The sequence below is a fragment of the Siphateles boraxobius genome, unplaced genomic scaffold, assembly GCF_051911475.1.
Source record: "Siphateles boraxobius isolate OS27281-9 unplaced genomic scaffold, OSU_SipBor_1 66, whole genome shotgun sequence".
NCBI lineage: Eukaryota > Metazoa > Chordata > Actinopteri > Cypriniformes > Leuciscidae > Siphateles > Siphateles boraxobius.
The window spans coordinates 17,582,942-17,606,900 of NW_027509193.1; the positions used below are offsets into that span (position 1 = coordinate 17,582,942).

A 23,959-nucleotide genomic window follows, 5' to 3' on the forward strand; every position below is an offset into this window, starting at 1 on the left:
AACATATCATGCACAAACAACTTGGAAACTAAAAATATATGATACATATATTATATAAAACACAGGTGGAACTAATAAACTAATGCTCACCAACACAATGAATTCTACAGCAGCTGGGGCCACCTAGTGGCTGGGAGAGTCATTACAAGCTGCATTTGGATCTTCAACCAAAGTCTCTTGAGTATATAGCAAACGTATATGTCAATGATAAAAAAAATCAATAAAATGTGAAAGAAAAATCATGCAACATAAGGAATACAACGATTAAAAATGATTAGCTAAATGCATAGCTATCAATGACTAGAATTTATAAAGATACGATTAATAGGATTCATAAAAAGAAAAAATTTATAAAATAAATGAATATAAGACATTAATCAAAATAATAAATTGAATAAATTTGAATATAAAATTTCCTCACACTCCAGATACTAATCCATCATACACGCAAGTATTAAATAAATAATACCCTTCACTTATGTTATTAAAATAAGTCTAAAAATTAAGACTAAAATCACTTTAACAGTGTACAAATAAAATGTATAATTAATAACATCATCACACAATGGAGTACAAATATTTTAAAAGCAGCATTATGATGTAGAGTTCATTAATCTCCCTTTTGGAAATATGCTATTTCTTAGCCTGGTTCTGGCCCTAATGCTGCGTTCCTGAAGGGAGAGTGGACTATTTTCTGTGTGGGCAAGGTCCCTCATAATACAGGTTGCCCTCCTTCTTCATCTGGTGATGTAAATGTTGCTTATAAATGATAATTCTCTAGGCAGACTTAACTACCGCTCTATAGTGCCATCAAATGTTGATACAGGATGTGAGCACACTTTCCACCATACATTTATAAAAGAATGTGAGGACTGAAAAGCCAAGGCCAGCATGCTTTAATTTTTGCTTTCAAAGTCATTGATTGGCCTTCTTTATCAGACTGGCCATATTGTTACTCCAGGTGAGCTCATCATTAAAATGCACTCCCAAGTATTTGAAGCTAAAGACCACCTCAACAGCTACTCATCCGATGTCTAGAAGAGGGATGATACCTCCCTTCCTAAAGTCCACAATCATCTCTATTGTTTTATTTTTTCACATTATTGCATTGGTTATTTGCTCTGCACCAAACCTCCATTTGTTCCACCTTCCATCTGTACTTTAACTCATCATTGTTGGAAATGAAACCCACCACAACAGTATATATCGTCTGTGAATGTAATATGAGAGCTCAAACCTTATACAGTCTATGGCTCGAACACGTGGCTATGCAATAAGAAAGTGTAGCCTGCAGAACGGATCTCAAGACACAGCCCTGGGGGGAGCCGTTATTACAAATAATGGTGGAGGATGAGAGGTTATGAATTCTGACACATTGTAGACTTGTTAAGAAATCCAGTATCCAGTTACCAATGAGGGAAGTGCCACCAGGCGGTAGTCATTTAGCCATGACACTGACATTTTAAAAATAAATAAAAAAATTTAATAAAAATAAAAATAAAATATAATATCAAGCCTGTGTTCTTACAGAGTGATTAGCTATCTGTGATTGTTATAATTTATAGCATGGTCATAGCATAGGTGTACATTTTCTATTAAAGCTGAAGTTTTAAAAACTTTCATTTAGCAACTCTGGCACTACCTGAACTTTTATTTTCTTGTAGCCTGCAATTTTTTTGGTTTGTTGATATAATCAGAGAGAAAATCCAAAATTTTGTCTCCCACACTAATTATCAACAAAAATTAGCTCGATTTATGGCACAAAATGTTGATAGGTAGGCCTAAAAATACAATGTATACTGGCACACTGTTGCTATAAATATAGGCCTATGTCAAATATGTGATCAACACCACCCCTTGCGAATATATATTTACTCGAAAAGCCGCCCATAGCCTACCTGAAACGAAAGCGAAACTGCTCTCTACTACTTCATCACGGTACGTGTGTTATCTCATCTGTTTATTTATAATTAGCCTAGCAAAATTATTTATAATTACGCTACAGAACCAAAAAGTAGGCTATAGCCTACAGTGGTTTTACCAAAATTCAGGCTAGCCTATTAGGTCACTCAACTCATTTATTGTATGATGTGTTGTCGTTGTTAAAAAGGTAAGGTTAGTCGCGACAGACGCAGCGGATATCACAAGTGACAGTGTTTAATGTCAATATATTTCAATTTTAAAAAAGAAAGAAGAAAACAAAACAAATAAGTAAAAAAGGTGTATTTTCCAGTTTGTTTCATAGCGCTTTTTTGCGACGTCAACAACTCGTCGTGCTTCTGTTGCTTCATAAAGTTCATACTAAAGCTTTTGTAACTGCAGTTTATAGTTTATAAAATGGAATAGCTCAGTTCCGACAGGGAAAATGTCCTATATTTTAAGAATCAAATAGTTTATAAAGAATGATCTTCTTCTGTCTTGGGTAACAGAACTTTCTGTTTGGTCGCAGGTTCCGGCGTTGGTAGAAATGTCTACTGAGGTAAAGGAAGTGATCTGACAGTTTTGTTGTTGTTGTTGTTGTTGTTTGTTTGTTTTGCATTATATTTTGTATTTAGTACGTTGACACTGTTTGTCATGACTCTCAACTCAGGATTTCTCTCTTGTTATGGACGGCGAGTCTTTGGACAGTAAACAGAAGGAGATCCACAAATGCAAGGTTTGTGAGGCTTGTTATGCTGGATACCTGTCAACCAAAGTTCAATGCATTAACCATTATGTTCTTTCTGTCCGCAGAACCAGCATGCAGCGTTATTGAAGGATCAAAAAATACTGAAAGATGGCATCGGTAATAACAAAAACTTTGCCAAGGAATTTAGACAACGAGCTGAGGAGAGGAAAGTGTCAATTGAGGAAGAAAACAAGAAATGTACTAAGAACATTCAGAAAGAGAAGGTCTGTATAAAAATATGTATACAGACACTCATTATAATATATATATAAATATATATATATATTATATATATTATAATATATAAGACATAAGTTATATAATATGGGTTCCTCTGTGTGCAGGAGAAATGCAGTATTATACAGGAGGAGCAAAGCAGGCTGCAGATGGAGATCATAAAAATGAAGGAGGAGTTGCAAAGCCTGGACCTTAAAAACAGCAGTCTGAAAAAACAAACTGAGGTTTACAGTGTCAAAATATATAGTATCAAATATGTATTAAAAATTATTTTGACCAGGATTCTAAACATTTTCTTTATTTTCCTTTTTATTCATATTTTACCCTAAAATCCATGGAAACATGCATCAACTGTGAGATTAACACGGCTCTACGTTGACCCCACAGATCTCTACAGCGGTTCCAGAGAGGAGAGTCGTTTTTCAAGGAACGACAAAAGAGGGTGCGCATGCTGTGAGTTTCGATGTGAATTCCCGTATAGTTTATCCGATGGAGGGTGGAACAGCACTGATCACCTTTGAGGAAGAGGATGGTACGTAGCATCATCACAGTGGGAAACAATCTCAAAAGGGCTTAAAGGGACAGTTCAACTGTAATTTCTTTTCATTTACGCATGTCATTCCAAACCTATATAATTTACTTTCACATAAGAAACATTTGACAACGGGGTCTGAAAAAACACTGAACAACATAGACCAGTGGTTCTTAAAGGGTAACTAAACCCCTGGTCAGAGCCTGACTCCACCCACTGGCAATATTTGAAAAATGCTGGAAAAGTGGGCAGAGCCCAGCGGAGGGGGGCGTGCACCTGAGACGCATCTGTCTGTATGGAACTTGCCTACCTCACCAACAACCCCTTACGTCACGAACCACCCCAAACATCCAATAGGAAAATTCAACTGCAGTAGCCACCGTTCGACCTGAAGAGGGCAGCACTCAGACGTTTTTCCACCATATATTGTAGAATTAAAACACTTTATACAAAAATGTCAAAAAAGTTACTCGAATCAATGAACAGTACTAATAAAGCCCCATTCTTACAGATCATTAACTAAAAAAAGTTGGTTTAGGGTTTAGTTACCCTTTAACCTTTCTGACTACAAGGCACTCAATTGTCCACAACAACATTCAAAGGCCCCTAACCATATTTTTGTTTTTAAAGGGGAACTTGGCAACTATTTCAACTTAATAAAACCGTTTAGAAATCATTTGGATGGTTAAATAACCTGTTCTGGTGAGAATGGTGGCTTTCCCCGCTCCCCCCAACGTTCCCAGGCGGAAAACCAACCTTGCAACATGGGGACTAACATCCCGGTAAGTTGGAAATAGGAAGTCTTGTGAGAAGCGAGAACGAGCGAGAAACACAAACTGCTTTACGGCAATTCAACATAAACGCACAGGCCGCCCTCAATGTGTATGATGTATTACCCACCTCGGTAGACACAGCTCCACATGATAAAGTTGGCCGGCTCCGATAATAACAAATGCACATGAGCAGCGGTAGAAAGGGTAAGAAGGGTGCCGCAAGTGAGGTTTTTTTATGATAGTGTTGTGAAATATACGCCTCGTTAAGAAAACATGCGACAACAAAAGAGAAAATCAGCGAAGAAATGGCTAGAGTTGCCATGTTCCCCTTTAAAACTTATTTTAATATATGGTCACTATTAGTTCTTCAAAGAAGAAAAAAAGTAACAAACATAAAAAACTGTTGTTGAAATAAAATATTGATTTAAAAACAAAAAAACAACATCATTCACGGTAAAAAATCATATGATCAATAAATTATAACATGTTTTTACAATGCTTTAACTCATCAAAATAAGTTAATCAAATTTCAACTTTAGTTCTACTAGATTCAACTCATTTTTAAGTCAGTTTAATGCAATTTAAGTTGAAATAAATTAAACAAACAAAAGTTGATTGTACCTAAAAAATGAAGGCAGAAATTTTTTAACATTTTTTTTTAGTGTTCATTGCATAGGCAAAACACAAAACAAAACACTGAGACACTTTTTTAAAAATAACTGTAATGCATGGGGTTTGTTACATTGTTTTATTAGCTTCTCTTCCTTCATTCAAATATCTTCTGATCCTGCATCTTTAGTGGCTCAGAAAATCTTGAACCAGAAGGAGCATAAAGTGGAGCTTGGGGACTGTGCCATCACTGTGCAGGCTAAACCCATTCAGTTCTTGGTACCTGAATATGTTGAGGTAATGGAGACAAGCTGACTTCCGTCTACCTACATGGATTGTATGCGTATTATGGACTGCATTTTGTTACTATGGACTATCATGACATAAAACGTCTTACTCTTTCTCTCTCCATCTGTTAGATGGAAACACAGGTGTGCCCACGCAGAATCCTGGTCTCTAACCTGCCGAAGGAAGAACCTGAGGACAGAACAATAGACAAACTGGATATCTATTTTTCTAAGAAGAAGAACGGAGGCGGTGAGGTGGAGGACACAGACATGCTGCATGACTCTGGCACTGTGGTCATTACTTTCGTAGATGATAATAGTAAGTTAACCAAATTCATGCAATCTGACATATCTCAGCACAAGATGCTTGAAGTGTTTTTCTAATTCTTCTATTTGTTTCTCATTTGCCTTCAGTTGCCAAACGTCTCTCAGACAAACAGGATCATGAGGTAGATTTTGGTAGGAAGAAGTACAAGGTGAAGGTCACTCCATTCCTCAATGGCGAGATTTCACAGATGAAGGTATGTCACGATAATTTAAAACTGTTAATACCGGTGTTGTTTATGATGTAAACTGACTGTTGCTCCCTCTCAGATCTGTAACTCAGAATGCATGCGCACAGTGCTGCTTACGGGCATCCCTGACATCATGGAGAAAGACAATCTACAGGACAACCTGGAAATCCACTTCCAGAAGACAACCAATGGTGGCGGAGAGGTGGAAGGCATCATCTACAACCCTCTGGGCCACACCACCCTGGCTTTGTTTGAAGAAGACTCTCCTAAAGACAGCCAGGCCATGTGAGAAAGCTAATAAACCGCTACAGCCCAGAGATAATGTTGCCTGTAGACGACAAAATAGAGAATTCATTCATAATAGACTATATGAAACTCTTTATGAACTTTTGATTTGGGACTATTTGGCACAAAGACAGAGTATGGATCTAATCTGTGCCTCATTATCCTTTATAGACTATACATTATATAATAATATACTTCATTCATGGATAATTATTTTTTTCTTATTTACAATCCTTAGTTGTATTCTTTGTCTTTTGATGATAAAAATGTTGTCAGATTGAGTTAAGGTGTATGGGTTAATCTGAATCATGTGAGACATTCCTCAAAACTATTGCCATGTATGTGAAAACAACAAAATCTTAAAAAGAACAAAGTCTTAAATAAATGTGACAAAACCATCATTGTGATGTTTATGATACAGTAATAGGAACCTAATGAAACCAAAAAAGAAAAGAGAAATTGTATTCTGCACAATGAAAATCAAGGTTATTTTTAAAGACAATTATATATATATATATATATATATATATATATATATATATATATATATATATATTACGTGACACAATCTTATTTTGTTTTGATTTTTTATCACTGGTCATTCTCAATGTAATAATTTATTAAAAATAAAATTAATTTATAATTTACTAGTAGTGAGTAGATCTAATAAGATAGCTATTAAGAAAATACATTGTCTTTTTATCTTATTGTAAAATAAAATTGTAGTCTAACAAATATGTACCAATAGTACCAATATTTTACCATTTAAATAAAAAATCCATATTTTTTTGGCATAGTCCACTTTTAGACATTCTACTAACTAGAATTAACTTTATTGGAAAAGTCAATTTCAATTGAAAGTACACGTCAGCTTATTCCATCAAAATAAAGTGTAACCTAATTTTCTTTTGATTACTTTTGGGATCAAATATAAATCAGTCATGTTCTTGCCAAGTGATATTCAGCTAATAATGTATGCAGGACATTTCCAAACATTTCACAGCCACAAAATATGTTTTTATTAAAACCACATGTGGAAGCAAACTAGACCGGCAGAAACAAATATTTGTAGGTGGTTAAAGCAAAAGGCATGTTCTATCTTTGGACGCAAACTGAGTTTATTCGTAAAAATACAGCAAAAGAAAAAAATAAAGACATCTACCCCTGAAAACCATCAAAACAAACCAATCATGAACACAACAGCAGCCCCCTCAGCACAGTAATGATAAATGTGAACGATAACTCTGATAAATAAGAGACGAAGTAGCAGCGAACTCCATCAGGCACTTAGAAGAGAGATGTGGAGTGCACGGATTAAAATGTCATTTTAAAATAAAGAAAAGAAAGGGGGTGTTCACAAAGAGTAAAAAAAGACAGGGGATGCGTATTCTAGCCCTAACCACTAAACCGACACCATAAATAAGTTAAAACCAATACATTATACATGTTCAGCGAACATTACATATTTCACACACATGTACATATGGGTCACATTGCCATTCCAGATATCATATAGACAACACACACAGCCTAGTGATGATCACCTACGATTATCACAACAACATTTTTCTAGTGGTCTCTAGAGCTGCTATGTCTGGGCTGTCCTGAAGCCCTTTGTGCGTGCATAAATTCAGCTCACGGTTTGAAATGATCTAAATCTGGTGATAATATATTGTCCTTGAAGTAGCATCCTCCTCTAAAAAGACATATACAATCATTTACAGTTTCTTTACATTTTTGGACATAAGAAGACCAATTTAGGGTCTTTTAAAAGAAAACAGAACGGTTTAAATTGAAGCAAAATGAATAAATGCATGTCCCCTTGATAGTAAGAAAAGCATGACAGTCTGTTATCGTACATTACACAGAATAAACAAGCAAATATCACAGCGAATTAAGATTTACATTAAAATCAATATGTACTGAAGTCTGATCCTACTCAACTGCCGGATTTCTTATCCCTCAATTTACAATTTTAAATGATAATACAGTTAAAGTTGTAGAAAAAACAAAACCGTTTTCAGCTATTATAGGACAAGGTGAAATCATGACTGTTTGGAAAAACAAAAAACAACCTTAAAAGACAGGACCAGCAACTACATCAAAGAGAAGATATTTGCTTGTGCCTTTGTACCTAGCTACTTATATATTTGGCCTATGATGCTTGTGCTCGAAAGGTTTAAGGACGATTTCTAGTGCAAGCAGGATGTAAATTCATTTGGAAAGACTATTGAATAGGTATTTTCCATTTAGAAAGGTTGTTGTTACTGTAGAATAACACCCGTCAATGTAGTCCACACACAAACACGTGAGATGAGAGGTTTTACACACGAAACCTGCATGAGATCGGTTAGATGACCAGCGGAGCCCAGTCCTTCTGAGTGCGCCCATACTGTACATGGAGAAACAGCAGGGATTTAGGATGGAATGAAAGAAGAAATATGAATTTATTATGAATTCAACTGATTCCAAAAGTAACAAGATCTTACCTGGATGTCAGTGAGCTCCTTATGGAATCTCTTGGCAAGGTCGGGACCGTTCTTCATTGTAGGAATTTGGTAGGTCTAAAAGATAAAAATAAAATGTTTTTAATAAATGTAGTAATATTACTCACTTTTTACACAACCAGCACACTCTAGGTGTTTACAAGTGCAGTCAACAGAGACTGACAGTTATTCGTAAACTTAGACACTTATCTGTTCCGCCTCGTCGTCGTCTTCTTTTGCATCACAGTATTATTGAGCCAGTTCTAATGTGTGGGGCCATTTGTTTCTTTCGTATGCTAACAGTTACCAATAAGAACAAGATATCCTGTTTAGCTAGTCAAATTATTGGTATCCCTCCCCCTAATTTTTCGGACAGTGTCTTTACATTCACGCCCTATAAGGCACATCAAATCTTAAATGACCCAAACCACCCACTCTCTCAAGATTTCATTCCCCTTCCTTCTGGCCGTAGGTATAGATTACCTGTGTGTAGTAAGAGTTATGTTCCGGTAGCTATACGAGCTTTAAATACATAGGAAATCGTCCATTGATACGTCATCTTATGATTACCGTCTTAATACTTCTTTTTTTGTTTTTGGCCGATGTGATATGTCTGATTGTTTTGACTGTGTTATGATAAGTTAACATGTTTTGTGTCATGTTATGTACGCATCTGCGGTGGAAACAAATTTCCTTATAAGTACAAATAAATTATCCTTGAAAAATGATTTCAATGGACATTTTCATTAGAGAGCCGAAGTGTGCATTTCCTGGTTACCTTTCCTCTGTAGAGCAGACTGCCAACTGGACACACCACACACGCAGTACCCGAACCGAACACCTCCAGAACACGTCCATCATCTAAAGCGCCTATCAGATCCTGCATTAATACTTGACGCTCTGTCACTTTGAAGTCCCCCTAAAAACAAACCAAACAAACAACCCTTACAAAAAGTACTGTGGTGGAATCATGATACAGGTATGGCAACAGACATCTTGGTACTTGATAAATAACATGCTATGGAACGATAACCAAAGTCATATACCAGCTGTTGGAAACTTATGACTCATGAGTCACACTTGGCTCTTTGACAAAAATCACGTCTTGCCAGGTAAAGGGTGCGAGACCAACAAATAGCCTTGCACAATTAATTCCATATTGTATTTCCCTTTAGTGCATATTCCATTTATTATTTGTTGTATATTTGTTTGTTTTTAGTCGTCTATGCACCTGAAATAAAAAAAGTTACTAGTATTGAACAAAACTTTTTTTAAAAAATGTATATATTTTTTGCTGTGGCTCTTTTGGAAAAATGTATTAATCAAAAATGACAAAAATTGTTCTTTGGTTAAAAAAGGGCTCCCAACTGAGGTATTTTCATAGTATTCCACGGTATTTAAAAAAATGGCATGGTGTTAGCATGGCACATGTCCTTAATGCGTCATTGTCATATCATTGACATTATTATAGTTCTTTAAATCAAGCAAACCTTTTGATAAAATATATATGATAGACAGACATACATACAGATAGATATAATCTTCCTTCCCTGCTCAAAATCCCTTTCACTTTTAAGCAACTCTCCATTTCACTTTTTCTTCTTTCCGCTTTTCCATCAGCATTTCACATTTCTCTTTCTCTCACCCATTCTCTTGCGAGGTCCAGCAGCGCCTGCCTGGTGACTCCTGGAAGAATGACGCCATCAAGTGGAGGGGTGACAAGCTCTTTCTCTACAAAGATACATAAATGTCCACAATAGATTGAGATACATTAGTACGTATCACCAGGAGAGGGAGACAAGCATCATCATTCCACATGGAATACTGAACTATCAAATAAATGAATATCTTGCCAAACAATACAGCAGGGCTCACAGCACGAGAAACTATCCCACAATGCAATGCACTTGAATTGACCTGTCTATTCTGAGTGTGAAAAATTAACCAAAAGCAATATCCATTGTGATTTTAACACTTGCTTTTTTTTGTCTCTTCAGGGCTCCCACACCATTTGATAAATGTATTTCCATAGCTTTTCCATTCCATTATGATTATCGAATAAGGATAGGAAAAAAAAACACCTTACCGATTTTAAAGAAACAAAGAAAGTTCTAGCCAAGAAAATATTTTAGAGAAGAGCACAACTCAAGTTATAGATTTCTTTAATGAATATAATTTGTTAAAATTTAAGATATTGTTCATTTTCAAGACTTTTCTGGGCCTGCATATTTTAATTCCCTGATATCCCTGACAGGAACTGCAGAAACCCAGTAATTTTTACACACACGTGTATTTTTACACACACGGTTTACGGGGTCTCTCCATAGGCGTAAGAGTTTTGATACTGTACAAACTGTATATCCTATCCCCTTACACTAAACCTACCCCTGAACAGAAAACGTATGTGAGTAATGCAACGTAAATGCTGATATTTACACTACGCCATGACACACTTCGCTACTTCCGACGTCACAAGTAGACTGCGTATGGCCGTTTGGCCGGAAGCTAAATTTTTCCTTTGTAATGTGTTAAGCATGAATATTTTTCTTACACAAACTCATCGCTCCGCTTCAGAAGGCCTTTATTAACCCCCGGAGACGTGTGAAGCACTTTTATGATGAATAAATGCACTTTTATGGACTTCAAAACAGAAACGGCCATTATAAAGCTTGGAAGAGCCAGGACATTTTGTAATATAACTCAGATAGTATTCGACTGAAAGAAGAATGTCATATACACCTAGGATGACTTGAGGGCGAGTAAATCATGGGCTGATTTTCATTCGTTTAAGGGCGAATTAAGACTTTTTAAGATCTTCAGAAACCCTGCAGAAGCTACTCACCTCCTTTCTCTGTGGTCCAGTAGATGAAGAGATTCATGGTTCCGACCTCAGTGATCTCCTCATTGTCTCCGTACAGCCAGAGGACCTGCTGACAGCCCTGCCTGGCCGCCTCGCTCTGAACGGCGATTGTCGGTCCGTAGTTACTGGGAAACATAAAGCCACAATTACAGAGCTGCATTCAGGGCACAAAACAATGGGTCACTATGTTTAAACCAAACATTTGAAAAGAAAAAAGTTTAAAACACAAATTCATAATATAAACAGACATGCTGTCTACACATTATCTGAAAACTACGGGACAGCAGCAAAGAGCTTTGCGAAAGTGGACCTCAAATACTTAATGGGACAGTGAGACAAGGACTGATAAGAGAGTTGAGTAGCGACAGATGCAGCATATACACAGAAGCCAGAGCTGCATTAGTGTGAAGGGTCAGCAAACCGCTGAGGATTTACAACAATCCACATAAGCACATGACCAGCTTAATACAGCCAGCGCAAGGCTTAAATTCTCTGAATGACCTGAATGTGAACATCCACTCTTAAGACTCCACATTGGTGTAAAACAACAACATTTGCTTTGAACCTTTCAATGGAGTGTGACAAACAAATAATCACCAACCGAAGTGTAACTGCTCTTCTGCAATTCATGACTTCAACATTTAAACAAACGTGAAAATGCATCACTATACCTGCAACAACGAGAAACTGGATGCAAGTTTAATGCAGATAAGTAACATTTAAAATACTTTTTCTTAATCTATAATCGTACAAAATAGTACAAACAAGAGAAAATGGTTCCAAATAGTTCAGTGACAAATATAAAGGTCTCACTTTATATTAAGTGTCTGAATATAAAAGTGCTACTGTATGTACTAACACTCTGTTGAGCCTTCCCTTACCCCTTAAATCTGCCATACCACCAAACCCATCTCAATAGCAGCAAAAGTGTTTTGCTGTACAACATGAACAGAATAATTACATTGTACCTTACATTTTTTAATGCAAGTAGCCAAGTACATATTTGTTAAAAACACCTAATATAAAGTGTGACCAAAAATAATAATTTGTGATACATTTCTGCTTTAAATTAGCAGGGTTAACTAGGCAAATGTGTTTTATTAACACCAAAATATTTTAATTTTATTCACTGTTGTACAACTCTCATAATGTATGCTTATGCTCATATGCTTATGAGGAATGTATATGTGACCAAGTCTTTGTAACTCACCCTCCCATCTTGTATTCTCCAACGCCGCCCCTCCAGGCCCGAACGTATCGAGGATCTGCCAGCAAAGACACCGGACTAAAGCTTCCAGTTGCAAAATAAGGTCCAACTGGTCCAATAATGACAAAGAGCAAAGCGTGACCAGCTCGAGACACACCTAGAGAAGGCTGAAAAAAAGAAGGATGGTCACAATTAAAGATGAAAAGACCAAAATCATTCAACAGATTACACTCATACACTCACATTGCTCATAAATAGATGGACATGGTCAGCAACAGTACTCAGGTAAGCTGTGGCATTTAAACGATGCTCAATTGGTACTAAGGAGCCCAAAGTGTGTCAAGAAAATATCCAACACAGACACCATTACACCACCAGCAGCAGCCTAAACCGTTGATGCCAGGCAATGTTTTTCCGATCTTCTTTTGTCCAATTCTGGTGAGCCCATGTGAATTGTAGCCTCAGTTTCCTGTTCGTAGCTGACAGGAGTGGCACCTGATGTGATCTTCTGCTGCTGTAGCCCATCAGGTTCGATATGTTGTGCGTTCAGATATGGTCTTCTGCAAACCTCGGTTGTAACGAATGGTTATTTGAGTTACTGTTGCCTTTCTATCAGCTCGAACCAGTCTGGCCATTCTCTTCTCACCTCTGGCATCAACAAGGGAATTTTTTGCCCACTGCCACTCACTGGATATTTTTTCTTTTTCAGACCATTATCTGCAAACCCTAGAGATGGTTGTGCGTGAAAATCCCAGTAGATCAGCAGTTCCTGAAATACTCAGACCAGCCCATCTAGCATCAACAACCATGCCACATTCAAAGTCACTTAAATCACCTTTCTGTCTACATGCTTAAATGCATTGAGGTACTGCCATGTGATTGGCTAATTAACTGGTGTACCTAATAAAGTGGCCAGTGAGTGTATATTTTAATGTTTAAGGTTTCTTACTTCAGTTCCTATAAACGTGGGTCTGATGTACAGGCTGGCGTCTGTGGAGTAAGGAACCCATTCTTGGTCGATCTCAACCAGCTTATTGATACACTTCACCAGTTCGACCTTATCAAACAACTAGAAGAGACAGACAGGGAGAATATGTTGATGGTGATGGAAAGAGATACAGTCTACAGATTGGCACATTTCAATAAACTAAAGTAGGTCTGTAACTGCCTAATAGGATAAAATGAAGACTAACAGGTAGGCAGCTCCTTTCAGAGCTCCGGTACATGCGCTCCATATTCAACATGGGTCTGAAGAGACGGATACGGTTATCTACTCCCCGGAAGGCCTTCATCCCTTCAAAAAGCTGAGAATAAAACAGAAGAACAGAAAAGATCAGACAAAAAATGCATGTAAATATATATATATATATATATATATATATAATACTGTTGCTGCTCAATTATTAATAACGGTTCTTATTATTATCAATTTTTAATTTTTTTTTCAGATTCATTTTTTGTGGAAAGGATGATACTGTGATACAATTGTTTTTCAGGGTTCTTTCAATGAATAGAAAGTTCAAAAGAACAGCATTTGAAAATAAATCTTTTTTTCCGATATTTGGCATTTTTAAAATATCTGCATTGGCCGAAACGTTTTTCTGATTGGAAGCAGGTCTTTTATTTTGACGGGTGGCTCTGAGAACAGCAGCGCCTGATCACACAGCGCTCACTCATATTCTCCGTCTTCATTAGTTTACGATCTCTGTCAGTCATATAATAGTTTATTAGACAGAACTGGTAAACAAAGAAAGTAAATGGTATGCGAAAAAGTAAAGCGTTTGCTTTTATATTATTTGTAAATGGAAAAGGCAAACAATCAGCCTAAAATACTTTCTCATTTAACGTCAACATTCAGCAATGCGCATCTACATCATTTAAACAAATCTCTAAGTATCTAATAAACATTTAATTTCACAAACCTTGCAGATTTAATCAAATCCAGCTGTGATATCTTGTGAAGTGTGCATTTGTAGTCTGCATAAACGTGTTACTGATTGTGACGGCTGGTCCGCGCGAAGATCGAACAGAAGATCAGCTTCACATGAAAAACTTTAAATCCTTCATTTTAAAATATACTGTGCTATATCCAGTTGCCCACTGTCATATTCATATCGGTTTCACTGTGTGCTGTATGAAAAATTAGCATCACCTTGTCTTTATTTGAAAAAATATAATTACCAGTGCACACAAAATTACCAGATTACTGAGTGCTCTGTTACAATGTTTACTTCTTTTCACATATTCATTTTATTCACATATTTTTAAACAATTACTTTATTTGTGAAAAATAGTGTTATAGGATTGCAGATTCAAGAAGTTGCCATCTAAAGTAAAAGCATGTTTATTTTAAAGATTTTTTTCTAATTTATTTATAATTAATTAAATATTGATTAAAATACACACACACACACACATATATATATATATATATATATATATCGGCTTTGTATCGGCCACCCTGCTCTCTAAGATATCGACATCGGCCATCAAAGAAACAATATCGGTTGACCACTAGTAACAAATGTCTTTACTGTCACTTATGAATAAAAGTAATCCTTGATGAATAAAAGTATTAATTTCTTTGAAAAAATATCTTTTTGACCACAAACCTTTGAGCGGTACTGCATATAACCTTCATCGTTGAGCTAAATAATTTACTATATTAATCAATAATATTTTATAAAATGTGTAAAAGAAGATTATGAATTATAAACATATAAACACACACACACACACACACACAAAATAATAAAAATAAATGAAGACAATAATAAACGATATATGTACATTTATAAATTAATACTTGCTATTATAATATAGAGGCGAAAATTGTGCAGTCGTTATATTTCTACATTTTTACATGTCTTGGTGCAGAGCATGTGACAGAATTCAGGTAAAAACAGCAGAGTTGGAAAATAAAACCAAGTCGCTTTTGGCTAAATGAGAAAAAAATGCTAGAACCATGTGGTTCACACACTCCCTCTTTACCTCTATGGAGTAATGCAGGGCTGAGGAAGCAGGATGAAGGGACAGGTTCTGGAAAGGCTTGATCTGAGGTGCCTCCCATCCTCCTGCAGCAGACCAACTGATGGTCAGCATGTGGTCCGAAAACTGCTTGCCGAACACAAGGGTTGAAGGGTCCGGCTTTGGCTTCAGTACAGGGTTCCTCTCTATAGTAAGATCTGCAGCCTGACACAAACAAAAAGGGAGAGAAAGACAGAAAAAGAGGGACAGAAAACGAAAAGACAGAGAGGGGCGGGGGAGTAAAGCGGGCACGTAGACAGGTGTTTATTCATTATCATTGATTGCACATGCATTTGAAAAAATTACTCTGGATTCATCATGCCAGTCAAGCTCTTATAGAAATTGAATTCAATTAAATTGCAGTGAGAAGAAGGGAAGGGGTTGTTGGAAGAACGAAAGCGTGCAAGAGGGCAAAAGCACAAAGAAAAGAGCCGTCAGATCCCACAAGGTGACACCGTGGCCTGCTAAACACTTCAGAAACTGCAACTCAGGATGAGCCGAGAAACTTTACAGGTCGGGACCAGATCTGCATACTGAAACTGCAAACTGAAACAACTGCACAAATTCACAAGACCTGAGGCCTAGGCTGACCAGGCTGGTGGAACGGAAATAGCAGTGGTGCGTGAACCTGGCTCGACAGGTTTGTTTTAATACCTTGAAGGAGGAACTGACGAGCCGCAACGACCCACATGACAGGGAGAGAGGATGAAGAAAGCGTCCATTTAGTGCCTTAAAACAAAGAAACAGAGTGTGACTTCAACCATTTCCTTTCATGTGTTGTTTTTGACAGCTGCTGTTTAGCCCTCATGACATGTGAAGGTTGAGTATGTATTAGCTGTACCTGCATTTATGCACAAAGAGACAGCTGGGTCACACAGTAACCCTGCTTTTAATAGCTAAAACCCCTGAGTGAATCCGCAAAGCAAAAGAAAGTTTTGCTTTTTTTCCTTAATAAACTAAGACACACCAGTCAGCTCCTCTTCTAATTCGTTTTCTTTGCATGTTTTATTAGGCATTTGTTTGCCTAATAAATAATGTAGCATGGCTACACGATAGCTTGCTGCTCGATCTGTTGGGTAAACTCTCTCTCTTAACTCATAATTTGTGTGTAATTTGGCAAACAATGCGTCTTATGGAAAGATGGTTGACCATCAGTTCCTGAAAAATTAACTAGCCTATATTATTGCAACTAGTATTTATTTTAATTAATAGCAAGTAACCCAATAGTTTCTAGTATATTTTTCAACTTCACAAAAATAACCATTCATTAAACTGAATTCATTGCATTTACGTCTTTGCTACTAGCCACTATCCAGGTTTGGTCAAGTAACTATAACACCACTGGTACTGGTAACAAATTGAAATTTGGATAGAATCCAAAGGTAAAAGTTGAAACGACTCACTATTTAGTATTCCAATTATAACTAGTATTAACTATTGATTAAAAGTAGTAGTACATATTCCTTAGTATCTAACTCAGTATTATTTCTTATCTCACTTGTTAACATGTCTTTTCATATGTAATGAATACTACTAGTCAGAACCTTTGAATATTAAAAATATAGTAAGATTGAACACTAGTGTTCCGTGAATAATCAACTAAAAAGATATGGGTCACTACTACTGTAATGAATAGCCTACAAGTCTCTCTATCTGACAAATTGTTAAATTGTTCAAATGAAAATACAGCCTCGTAGTATTAAAATACTAGTAATTTAAAAAAACATGTTGGCAACATAAATAGATAATAGTTATTATGTAACGTTAATGAATGAATGTTAAGTCTGCATGCAGGAAATACGTGGAAGCTGCAGTCATTCATATAGCGCGAGCGTTCACCCGCGATTCGCAGGCATTTTTGAAAACAGAAATTAAGAGTAATACAAAAAAAAACGTTTTAACATAAATATAAAACCAAACACTTGGAAAAATGCCTCCTGCACTTGTGATGATTGAAACTTGCGTGTTGTCGATTTGCAACGTCGATGATCCACAGTTTAAAGCTGCTTAATACAATTCTGTTAAATATACTCCAGACACACGTCGAGTGTGTTTACAGAGCCATTAATTATTGATAGAATGATTTGGAGATGTGGTGGGCAAGATAAGTGAAATGATCTTTGAACTCACCGTCCTGAGCGCTGCCATTGCTGCTGGAGATGAATGGTAAACTAGTCCGAGTGGGAGCAACTGCCCCAGACTGACGGATCTCTGAGTTCCGGATTGGAGCCCTAAAGAAACAACGGAAATGTGCTCGGGTTTTAAAACAGTAAAGCTTAATTTTTTGGGGGGCTTATTCTCATCATTTTCAACACAAGCCAGTATGATATTCGCATCAAAATTCTTGTTCTAAATAAATTAGATGCAGTTATTTGTTATGCCACTAGGATAAGCCTTCAAAAGGCAGATAGGCCTACTAGACACTTTCTAAATGAGTTGAACACTTTTATATTTCTGACCACTCATTCGATAATCTTTAATAAATAAGTATGAATCGATTATATAATTACATCTTTATATGAATTTAAAAATGCATGCAATGCATCAATTCCCATCTATCAAATGGTTAATAATAACCCGCGGGTAGGAGTGACGGATCCCTCGCATCTGATTGGATAAAAACAGAGTTGTGGTCTACCTCAACGGGTTTTTTTACTGTCTATGGGTCATGAGGGAAAAATTCCATTCAGGATATGTGAGGCGTTGGTCCGATCGGGCTTAATGATTGGCTTTTAGAAATTCGAAGAAATAAGTTTTATGTCAATACCTTCAGATGATGATGTCACCTGTGTTGGTCGCTTTATAGTTCACAGAAGACTGAAACCCAGTTTCTATTTGCATATTTAATTGATTGAATTTTGTGTCTCAAACTTTCAAATTAAGGATTTACTAGCTCTTTTAATGACTGTATAATTTTGATACCAAAGGACTCGAGACAGTATGAACACATTATTTGTTTTACATTATCTCAGAATAATCCCTTGGCATTGGACATGTTAAAGAAGGTCTGTCGAAGTAAAATAATTTGACAACACATGTACAACAATTAAGCTTTTTAATTGGTACAAAAAAATGCAGAAATAGAATGTATGAAACAAATCACAACCTATCAAGAGTCATTTATTAAGTTTCAAAAACCACTAAATTACATAGACAGGTAAAATCTGATTATTGTGTGACACTTGCCTGAAAATGTTTACTTGTAAACATCAGTCTTTGCAAGCACATTCATGGTACTGTCATTTAAAGTTCAGGTCCCTTTCATATAATATTTAACTACTGTAATATTTGCATTAATAAAAATTAAAAAGCTTTTAGATTAATTAAAATTTTGCACAATGTAAGCAAAATCTCCATTTTATCTGCAAATAGTTGCATTTTGAAGCAGCACCGTCTCAAAAGCATCAAACAAGCTGTCTGAGAGGAGGAATGAAACCATATTATAATTTCAAGGACCTTTCCTTTCCATTTCCGTTCAGTTATGGAACTTGGCTTTTGAAGCCGTAGTTCAGTTCGGCCCCTCCGCTTAGAAACAAATCTATCCCAGTACAGTAAGTGGCATCAGCTGCCAAGAAAAGAGCAGCTAATCCACTCTCAGCCTCCGTTCCCATTCGACCAATCAACTGTTAAGTAGAAAATAGTTACTATAACATATCCAGCAGAACACCAGCTTCTTCTACTCATTTGTCCTTATGAACACTTACCTGAGAATTTTCTCCCTCCTTAATAGTGGTGGAAGGGTTTTCGGTTTGGCCAGCAAGCTCCTCCCAAAGAGATGTCATTATATTTCCTGGAGAGATGCTATAAAAGAGTTTGAATTTAAAGCCTGGTAATAAACATAATTAATAAACAATGTTGACAAATAGAAATTCAGTAGGATCAGAGAAAATAAATTAATAGTTTTGATATAAAAATAATATTAAAAATATTAAAAAGCAAGGTACCGCTTAGATGGCAAGGTGATAATAACACTCACCAGTTCACTCTCACTTGATAGCGACTCTCATCCACAGCCATTGCTTTAGTCATGGCGGTGACCGCCCCCTTGTGGATATAAGGAAGTATTGCTATTACTTTCAAGATGATCACTTGCATTAGCTCACCTCTTGTCTTTCTTTCCTCAGTGGAAGAGAAATTAATTTTTTTGAGGAAAACATTTCTGGATTTTTCTTCGAATAATGGACTTCAATGGCAACCAACGTTTTGAAGTCTAAATCAATGCAGTTTCAAAGGTCTTTGAAGTGCTTCAACGGACTGTGCACGATCGCAGCTGAGGATGAGAGTCTTATCTCGCGAAACGATAGGTCATTTTCACACAAAAAAAACAATAAAACTTTTAGCTACAATTGTTCTGATTGAGCTGATCTGCAACGCGCCGGGAACTACGTCATCACGTTGAAAGGTCACTGTCGATGGCGCCGGTGCCGCCCCACTCGACCGTGCGAAGGAGGATAGTTCAAATTGTATTGGTCGCTTTGTAAACAGTGGGGCGGTACTTCCGCCGGCGCCCGCGACATCGACAGTGACCTTTTAATGTGATGAAGTAGTTCCCGGTGTGTTGCAGATCAGCTCAATCCGAACAATTGTAGTTAAAAAGTATATACATATACATATATATATACACACACACATTTTTTTTAAGACCCTCTTTCTCAGCTGTGATCGTGCACAGTCGGTTGAAGCACTTCAAAGACCTTTGAAACTGCATTGATTTGGACTTCAAAATGTTGGTTACCCTTGAAGTCCATTATTCAAAGAAAATCCAGAAATGTTTTCCTCAAAAAACTTATTTTCTCTTCCACTGAGGAAAGAAAGACATGGATATCTTGGATGGCATTGGGGTGATTAAATTATTAGGAAATTTTCATTTTAAGGTGACCTAATCCTTTAAGCACAACTAGAAAAATTCACCTTGGTTGCCACGTAGGTAGCTGCGTCTTTCTGACCTATTGAGGCAACAAGGCTGGACAAATTGATGATGTTTCCTTGCGTTTTGCGCAGATACGGCAGTGCATACTGCCCAGAGGTAATAAAAAGAGGTTAGTTAAAAGATTAAATAAAAAAAATCAGTCATACTGCACAAGCAAGGAGCAGAGTGTTATGTTACTTGAGATTTTACCTTGGAAGTAAGGAAGTAGTTGATTAGGTTCAAATTAAGCAGGTCTCTAAACTCCTCTGCAGTGGTTTCATCTGTGGGCTTGTGAGGGGGGTCTGATGTATCATTTATGGATTTCAAATGAAATCAGTATTATTAGACTATTTATTTATTTTTAATCATTATTTTGAAATAAATTATTATTATTTTCTAAATAAATGTAAAAGTCCTTGCTTAAAATAATGACCACAAAATAGTGTAGAACAAATAAAGTTGAAACTTTAAGTACAAAAAACATCAACTTTGACTTACGCCACCCAGCATTGTTCACCAAACAGTCGATTTGTCCAAATCTCTCAATCGTCTCACTTATTAACCGCTTCAAGGTAATAAAAAAAACAAAAAACAATGCATTTAGAATATAACTTTTTTTAGTCCTTATATTATAAAATGAAAGATCATACACAATTAGAATTATTTAATTATTTATATATATATATATATACACATACACACACACACACACACACACACATACATGTGTATACACACACACACACACACACACACACACACATACATGTGTATACACACACACACACACACACACACACACACACACACACATACATGTACAAAGCCTCAAGTTTTAAATGGAAACCTTTTTCAAACATGGAAAAAAAACTGAACCATAAAACGTTAAACTGCTAAAGTTTAATGAATAAATAAAGTACATTTTGAGAGGAAGAAGATAAACGGGACAGAAACTGGGGCGAGTGACAATTATGAATGCAACCATGAACGCTTGTGCAATGCATACCTTGATGTCAACCTCTTTTGTCACGTCACATGACAAAAACATGCATGATCCCGGCCCTTCCTTATTCAGCACAGACTCAAGTGACTGGCCTGCGGGCAACTCAGCTGACAGTTTAAGGAAAAAGAAGGAAACATTATTGCATTCGTTGCTGTAATCAACCTATCTTCAAAAGTATTTAAATCAATCACATACTCTCTTGAGCGCAGAACACAACTTTGGACCCATTTTGAACTGCAAAGCAAACAGGACAATATTCTTATTTACTCTTCCTTTACTTTCGATTTATTAATGGAAAGATATGTTCTATAAATCCTTACCAAACACTTTAACGATGCCCCTTCCAATTCCTCTAGTGCCCCCAGTGACGATGACAACTTTGTTGACATACCGCTGAGCACAAGCCATGTCACTACTGTAGCCTACGCAATGCGTCCACTTATGCGTCGCCTACTAATGCAGGAAATTTTTAAAAAAGTCAAGTGTCCGACTGACAGCGTCTTCTCGGTTAGGCTACTAATCCACAAAAATCATATGATATATAGAAGTGGCACCCGATATCACGTGTGCGTGCTCGCGTGTGTCAAATAGAGAAGTTCGCTTCCTGGATGAATCTTGTTTCGAATCTGGTTTCGAACTGAACCAGTTTGCCAAGTCCGATTGGATCGTCTGAAATATCCTTTACCTGCTTTGCATTTTTTTATGTTTGTTTTGTTTTTTACTCAAGTCAACTCAAGCGTCCAATGTCCAAGCTGGCTATAGCTGCTGAAGCTGATCAGGGGTCCGGTTTTTTAGTGTGTGCTTTGCAAAATTGGTTTGCAAAGAGCACCTGATTAGCTGGATAAATCTATGTAGTTTTTTTTTTGGTAACATTTAATTGCATTATTGATACAAAATGTAGCCTATATGTTATTTATTCCATACATACCAAATATAGAAACATCTAGCCTACACTAGATATCTATGTAACGTGTAAAATATTTCCAAGTTGATTTCCACTGAACAAAAGTCTGCCGATGAGCTGATGATGGATTGATGATGAATCAAGGACTTGGGCGAAATGTACGTTTTAATGGTTTCTGTAAAATGATGCGTTTAGGCTAGCTACTCTAGGTTTATGTTTAAAACATTTGCGTTTGCACGTCATCGCCTGTTTTGGGTACTTTGAAAAACTTCTATGTATGAATAATTATTTGTAGGTGATCTCCACATGAGGGAGGAGTAGTGAGGGGAGATTGGGGCGGGGTCAAGGGAAAATATGTAGATTAGGATTGCTTAGGTGAGACTTGCGTCTCGAATGGTGCACAGGAGAGAAATTCAAATGTTAATTTTCTTCGTTCTCAGAGAGTTGCGCTATCTTCCAGTTTTTCCAGTCATAGGCCGCGTGTCCACCAAATTTTTAGCCAGCTGAAAACGCCTAGCTGTGGGCGCTTGAGAGCGTTTTGGCAGCGCTGCGTTTTTTCAGTTGAGACGATTCGTTGATACAGAATATCCGCAGGGCAGTTTACTTGTAACTGATTTCGTGGATAATTAGTTTCATACTAAAAATTTATTTTTCATCCATTTTGTTCGGTTAGCTCTGCTGGTTGACGTCGTTGTACAGAAAGAATGTTGTGCCAGTTGGTCGGTGTGGTTTTTGTCCCGCCCCTCCTCCACTGTGATTGGACGGCTGTGTAAAAAGTGACAGTGAGGAGCGCTGCGTTTTACCCAAAGTTGAACATTTTTTCAACTCTCGGCGACCAGTAAAAAACGCCGAACGCTCAGCGCTTGAGCGTTAAATACCCACTCAGCGCCTCTTAGGCCGTGTGTCCACCAAAGCGTTTTTTCACGCAGCTGGCGTAAAATTTCAATTGTTTTCAATGGGAGCGCCGCGTTTTTTAAACGCCATGAACGTAACGTGTAATTAACGCTCAAGCGCTGAGCGCCCGGCGTTTTTTACTGGTCGCCGAGAGTTGAAAAATGTTAAACTTTGGGTAAAACGCCGCGCTCATCACTGTCACTTTTTACACAGCCGTCCAATCACAATGCAGCCGGCTAAAAACGCTTTGGTGGACACACGGCCTTACGCTCATGCCGTTTAAAAAACACGGCGCTCCCATTGAAAACAATTGAAAAAATACGCCAGACGCGTGAAAAAACCCAAAGCGTTTTTTCACGCGTCAGCCGTATTTTTTCAATTGTTTTCAATGGGAGCTCCGTGTTTTTTGCTGGCGTATAATTCCAATTGTTCTCAATGGTAGCGCCGCATTTTTTAAACGCCATGAGCGTAGCGAGGCGCTGAGCGTTCGCCGTTTTTTACTGGTCGCCGAGAGTTGAAAAATGTTCAACTTTGGGTAAAACGCAGCGCTCATCACTGTCACTTTTTACACAGCCGCCCTGAAAAAACGCAGCGCTGCCAAAACGCTCTCAAGCGCCCACAGCTAGGCGTTTTCAGCAGAGCGCCTAGCGTTTTCAGCTTGCTAAAAATTCTTTGGTGGACACGCGGCGGCCTATGACTGAAAAAACTGGAAGAACTGGAAGATAGCGCAACTCTCTGAGAACAAAGCAAATTAACATTTTAA

General features: G+C 37.2%; 3 protein-coding genes across 3 annotated transcripts; 1 reads left to right on the plus strand and 2 right to left on the minus strand.

Annotated features, from left to right (window-relative positions):
• Positions 1–1,871: 1,871 nt before the first annotated feature.
• On the plus strand, positions 1,872–6,304 carry ifi35 (interferon-induced protein 35). The gene is made up of 10 exons (XM_077212512.1): positions 1,872–1,938; positions 2,450–2,479; positions 2,591–2,656; positions 2,734–2,892; positions 3,013–3,129; positions 3,293–3,437; positions 5,010–5,116; positions 5,239–5,425; positions 5,521–5,627; positions 5,701–6,304. The coding sequence occupies exons 2-10, from the start codon at positions 2,468–2,470 to the stop codon at positions 5,908–5,910; spliced, it is 1,110 nt and encodes a 369-aa protein (XP_077068627.1). The 5' UTR covers positions 1,872–1,938; positions 2,450–2,467; the 3' UTR covers positions 5,911–6,304.
• A 702-nt stretch (positions 6,305–7,006) lies between these two features.
• On the minus strand, positions 7,007–18,041 carry bcat2 (branched chain amino-acid transaminase 2, mitochondrial). The gene is made up of 12 exons (XM_077212513.1): positions 17,997–18,041; positions 17,617–17,717; positions 16,141–16,215; positions 15,451–15,651; positions 13,653–13,763; positions 13,409–13,528; positions 12,463–12,626; positions 11,235–11,377; positions 10,038–10,123; positions 9,171–9,311; positions 8,396–8,470; positions 7,007–8,298 (listed from the first exon to the last, which is right to left on the minus strand). Exons 2-12 carry the CDS (start codon positions 17,632–17,634, stop codon positions 8,257–8,259), a joined length of 1,176 nt encoding a protein of 391 aa, XP_077068628.1. The 5' UTR covers positions 17,635–17,717; positions 17,997–18,041; the 3' UTR covers positions 7,007–8,256.
• A 483-nt stretch (positions 18,042–18,524) lies between these two features.
• On the minus strand, positions 18,525–22,037 carry hsd17b14 (hydroxysteroid (17-beta) dehydrogenase 14). The gene is made up of 9 exons (XM_077212514.1): positions 21,719–22,037; positions 21,594–21,632; positions 21,402–21,505; positions 20,894–20,960; positions 20,606–20,697; positions 20,398–20,502; positions 19,463–19,530; positions 19,191–19,287; positions 18,525–19,109 (listed from the first exon to the last, which is right to left on the minus strand). Exons 1-9 carry the CDS (start codon positions 21,804–21,806, stop codon positions 18,966–18,968), a joined length of 804 nt encoding a protein of 267 aa, XP_077068629.1. The 5' UTR covers positions 21,807–22,037; the 3' UTR covers positions 18,525–18,965.
• Between the last annotated feature and the right edge of the window lie 1,922 nt (positions 22,038–23,959).

What these genes read in the sequence shown, in the direction of transcription:
- ifi35 (XM_077212512.1), top strand. An exon ending in AGGAGATCCACAAATGCAAG is followed by an intron (nt 2,657 to 2,733) that starts GTTTGTGAGGCT and finishes TTCTGTCCGCAG; the next exon opens with AACCAGCATGCAGCGTTATT. An exon ending in GCGAGATTTCACAGATGAAG is followed by an intron (nt 5,628 to 5,700) that starts GTATGTCACGAT and finishes GCTCCCTCTCAG; the next exon opens with ATCTGTAACTCAGAATGCAT.
- bcat2 (XM_077212513.1), bottom strand. An exon ending in CCCTGCATTACTCCATAGAG is followed by an intron (nt 13,764 to 15,450) that starts GTAAAGAGGGAG and finishes TTTTATTCTCAG; the next exon opens with CTTTTTGAAGGGATGAAGGC. An exon ending in GTCTGCTCTACAGAGGAAAG is followed by an intron (nt 8,471 to 9,170) that starts GTAACCAGGAAA and finishes TTTATCTTTTAG; the next exon opens with ACCTACCAAATTCCTACAAT.
- hsd17b14 (XM_077212514.1), bottom strand. Translation starts at nt 21,806, where the DNA reads ATGGCTTGTGCTCAGCGGTATGTCAACAAAGTTGTCATCGTCACTGGG. An exon ending in TGTGTTCTGCGCTCAAGAGA is followed by an intron (nt 21,506 to 21,593) that starts GTATGTGATTGA and finishes TTAAACTGTCAG; the next exon opens with CTGAGTTGCCCGCAGGCCAG. An exon ending in TATCAAGTGAGAGTGAACTG is followed by an intron (nt 19,288 to 19,462) that starts GTGAGTGTTATT and finishes ACTCTTTTATAG; the next exon opens with CATCTCTCCAGGAAATATAA.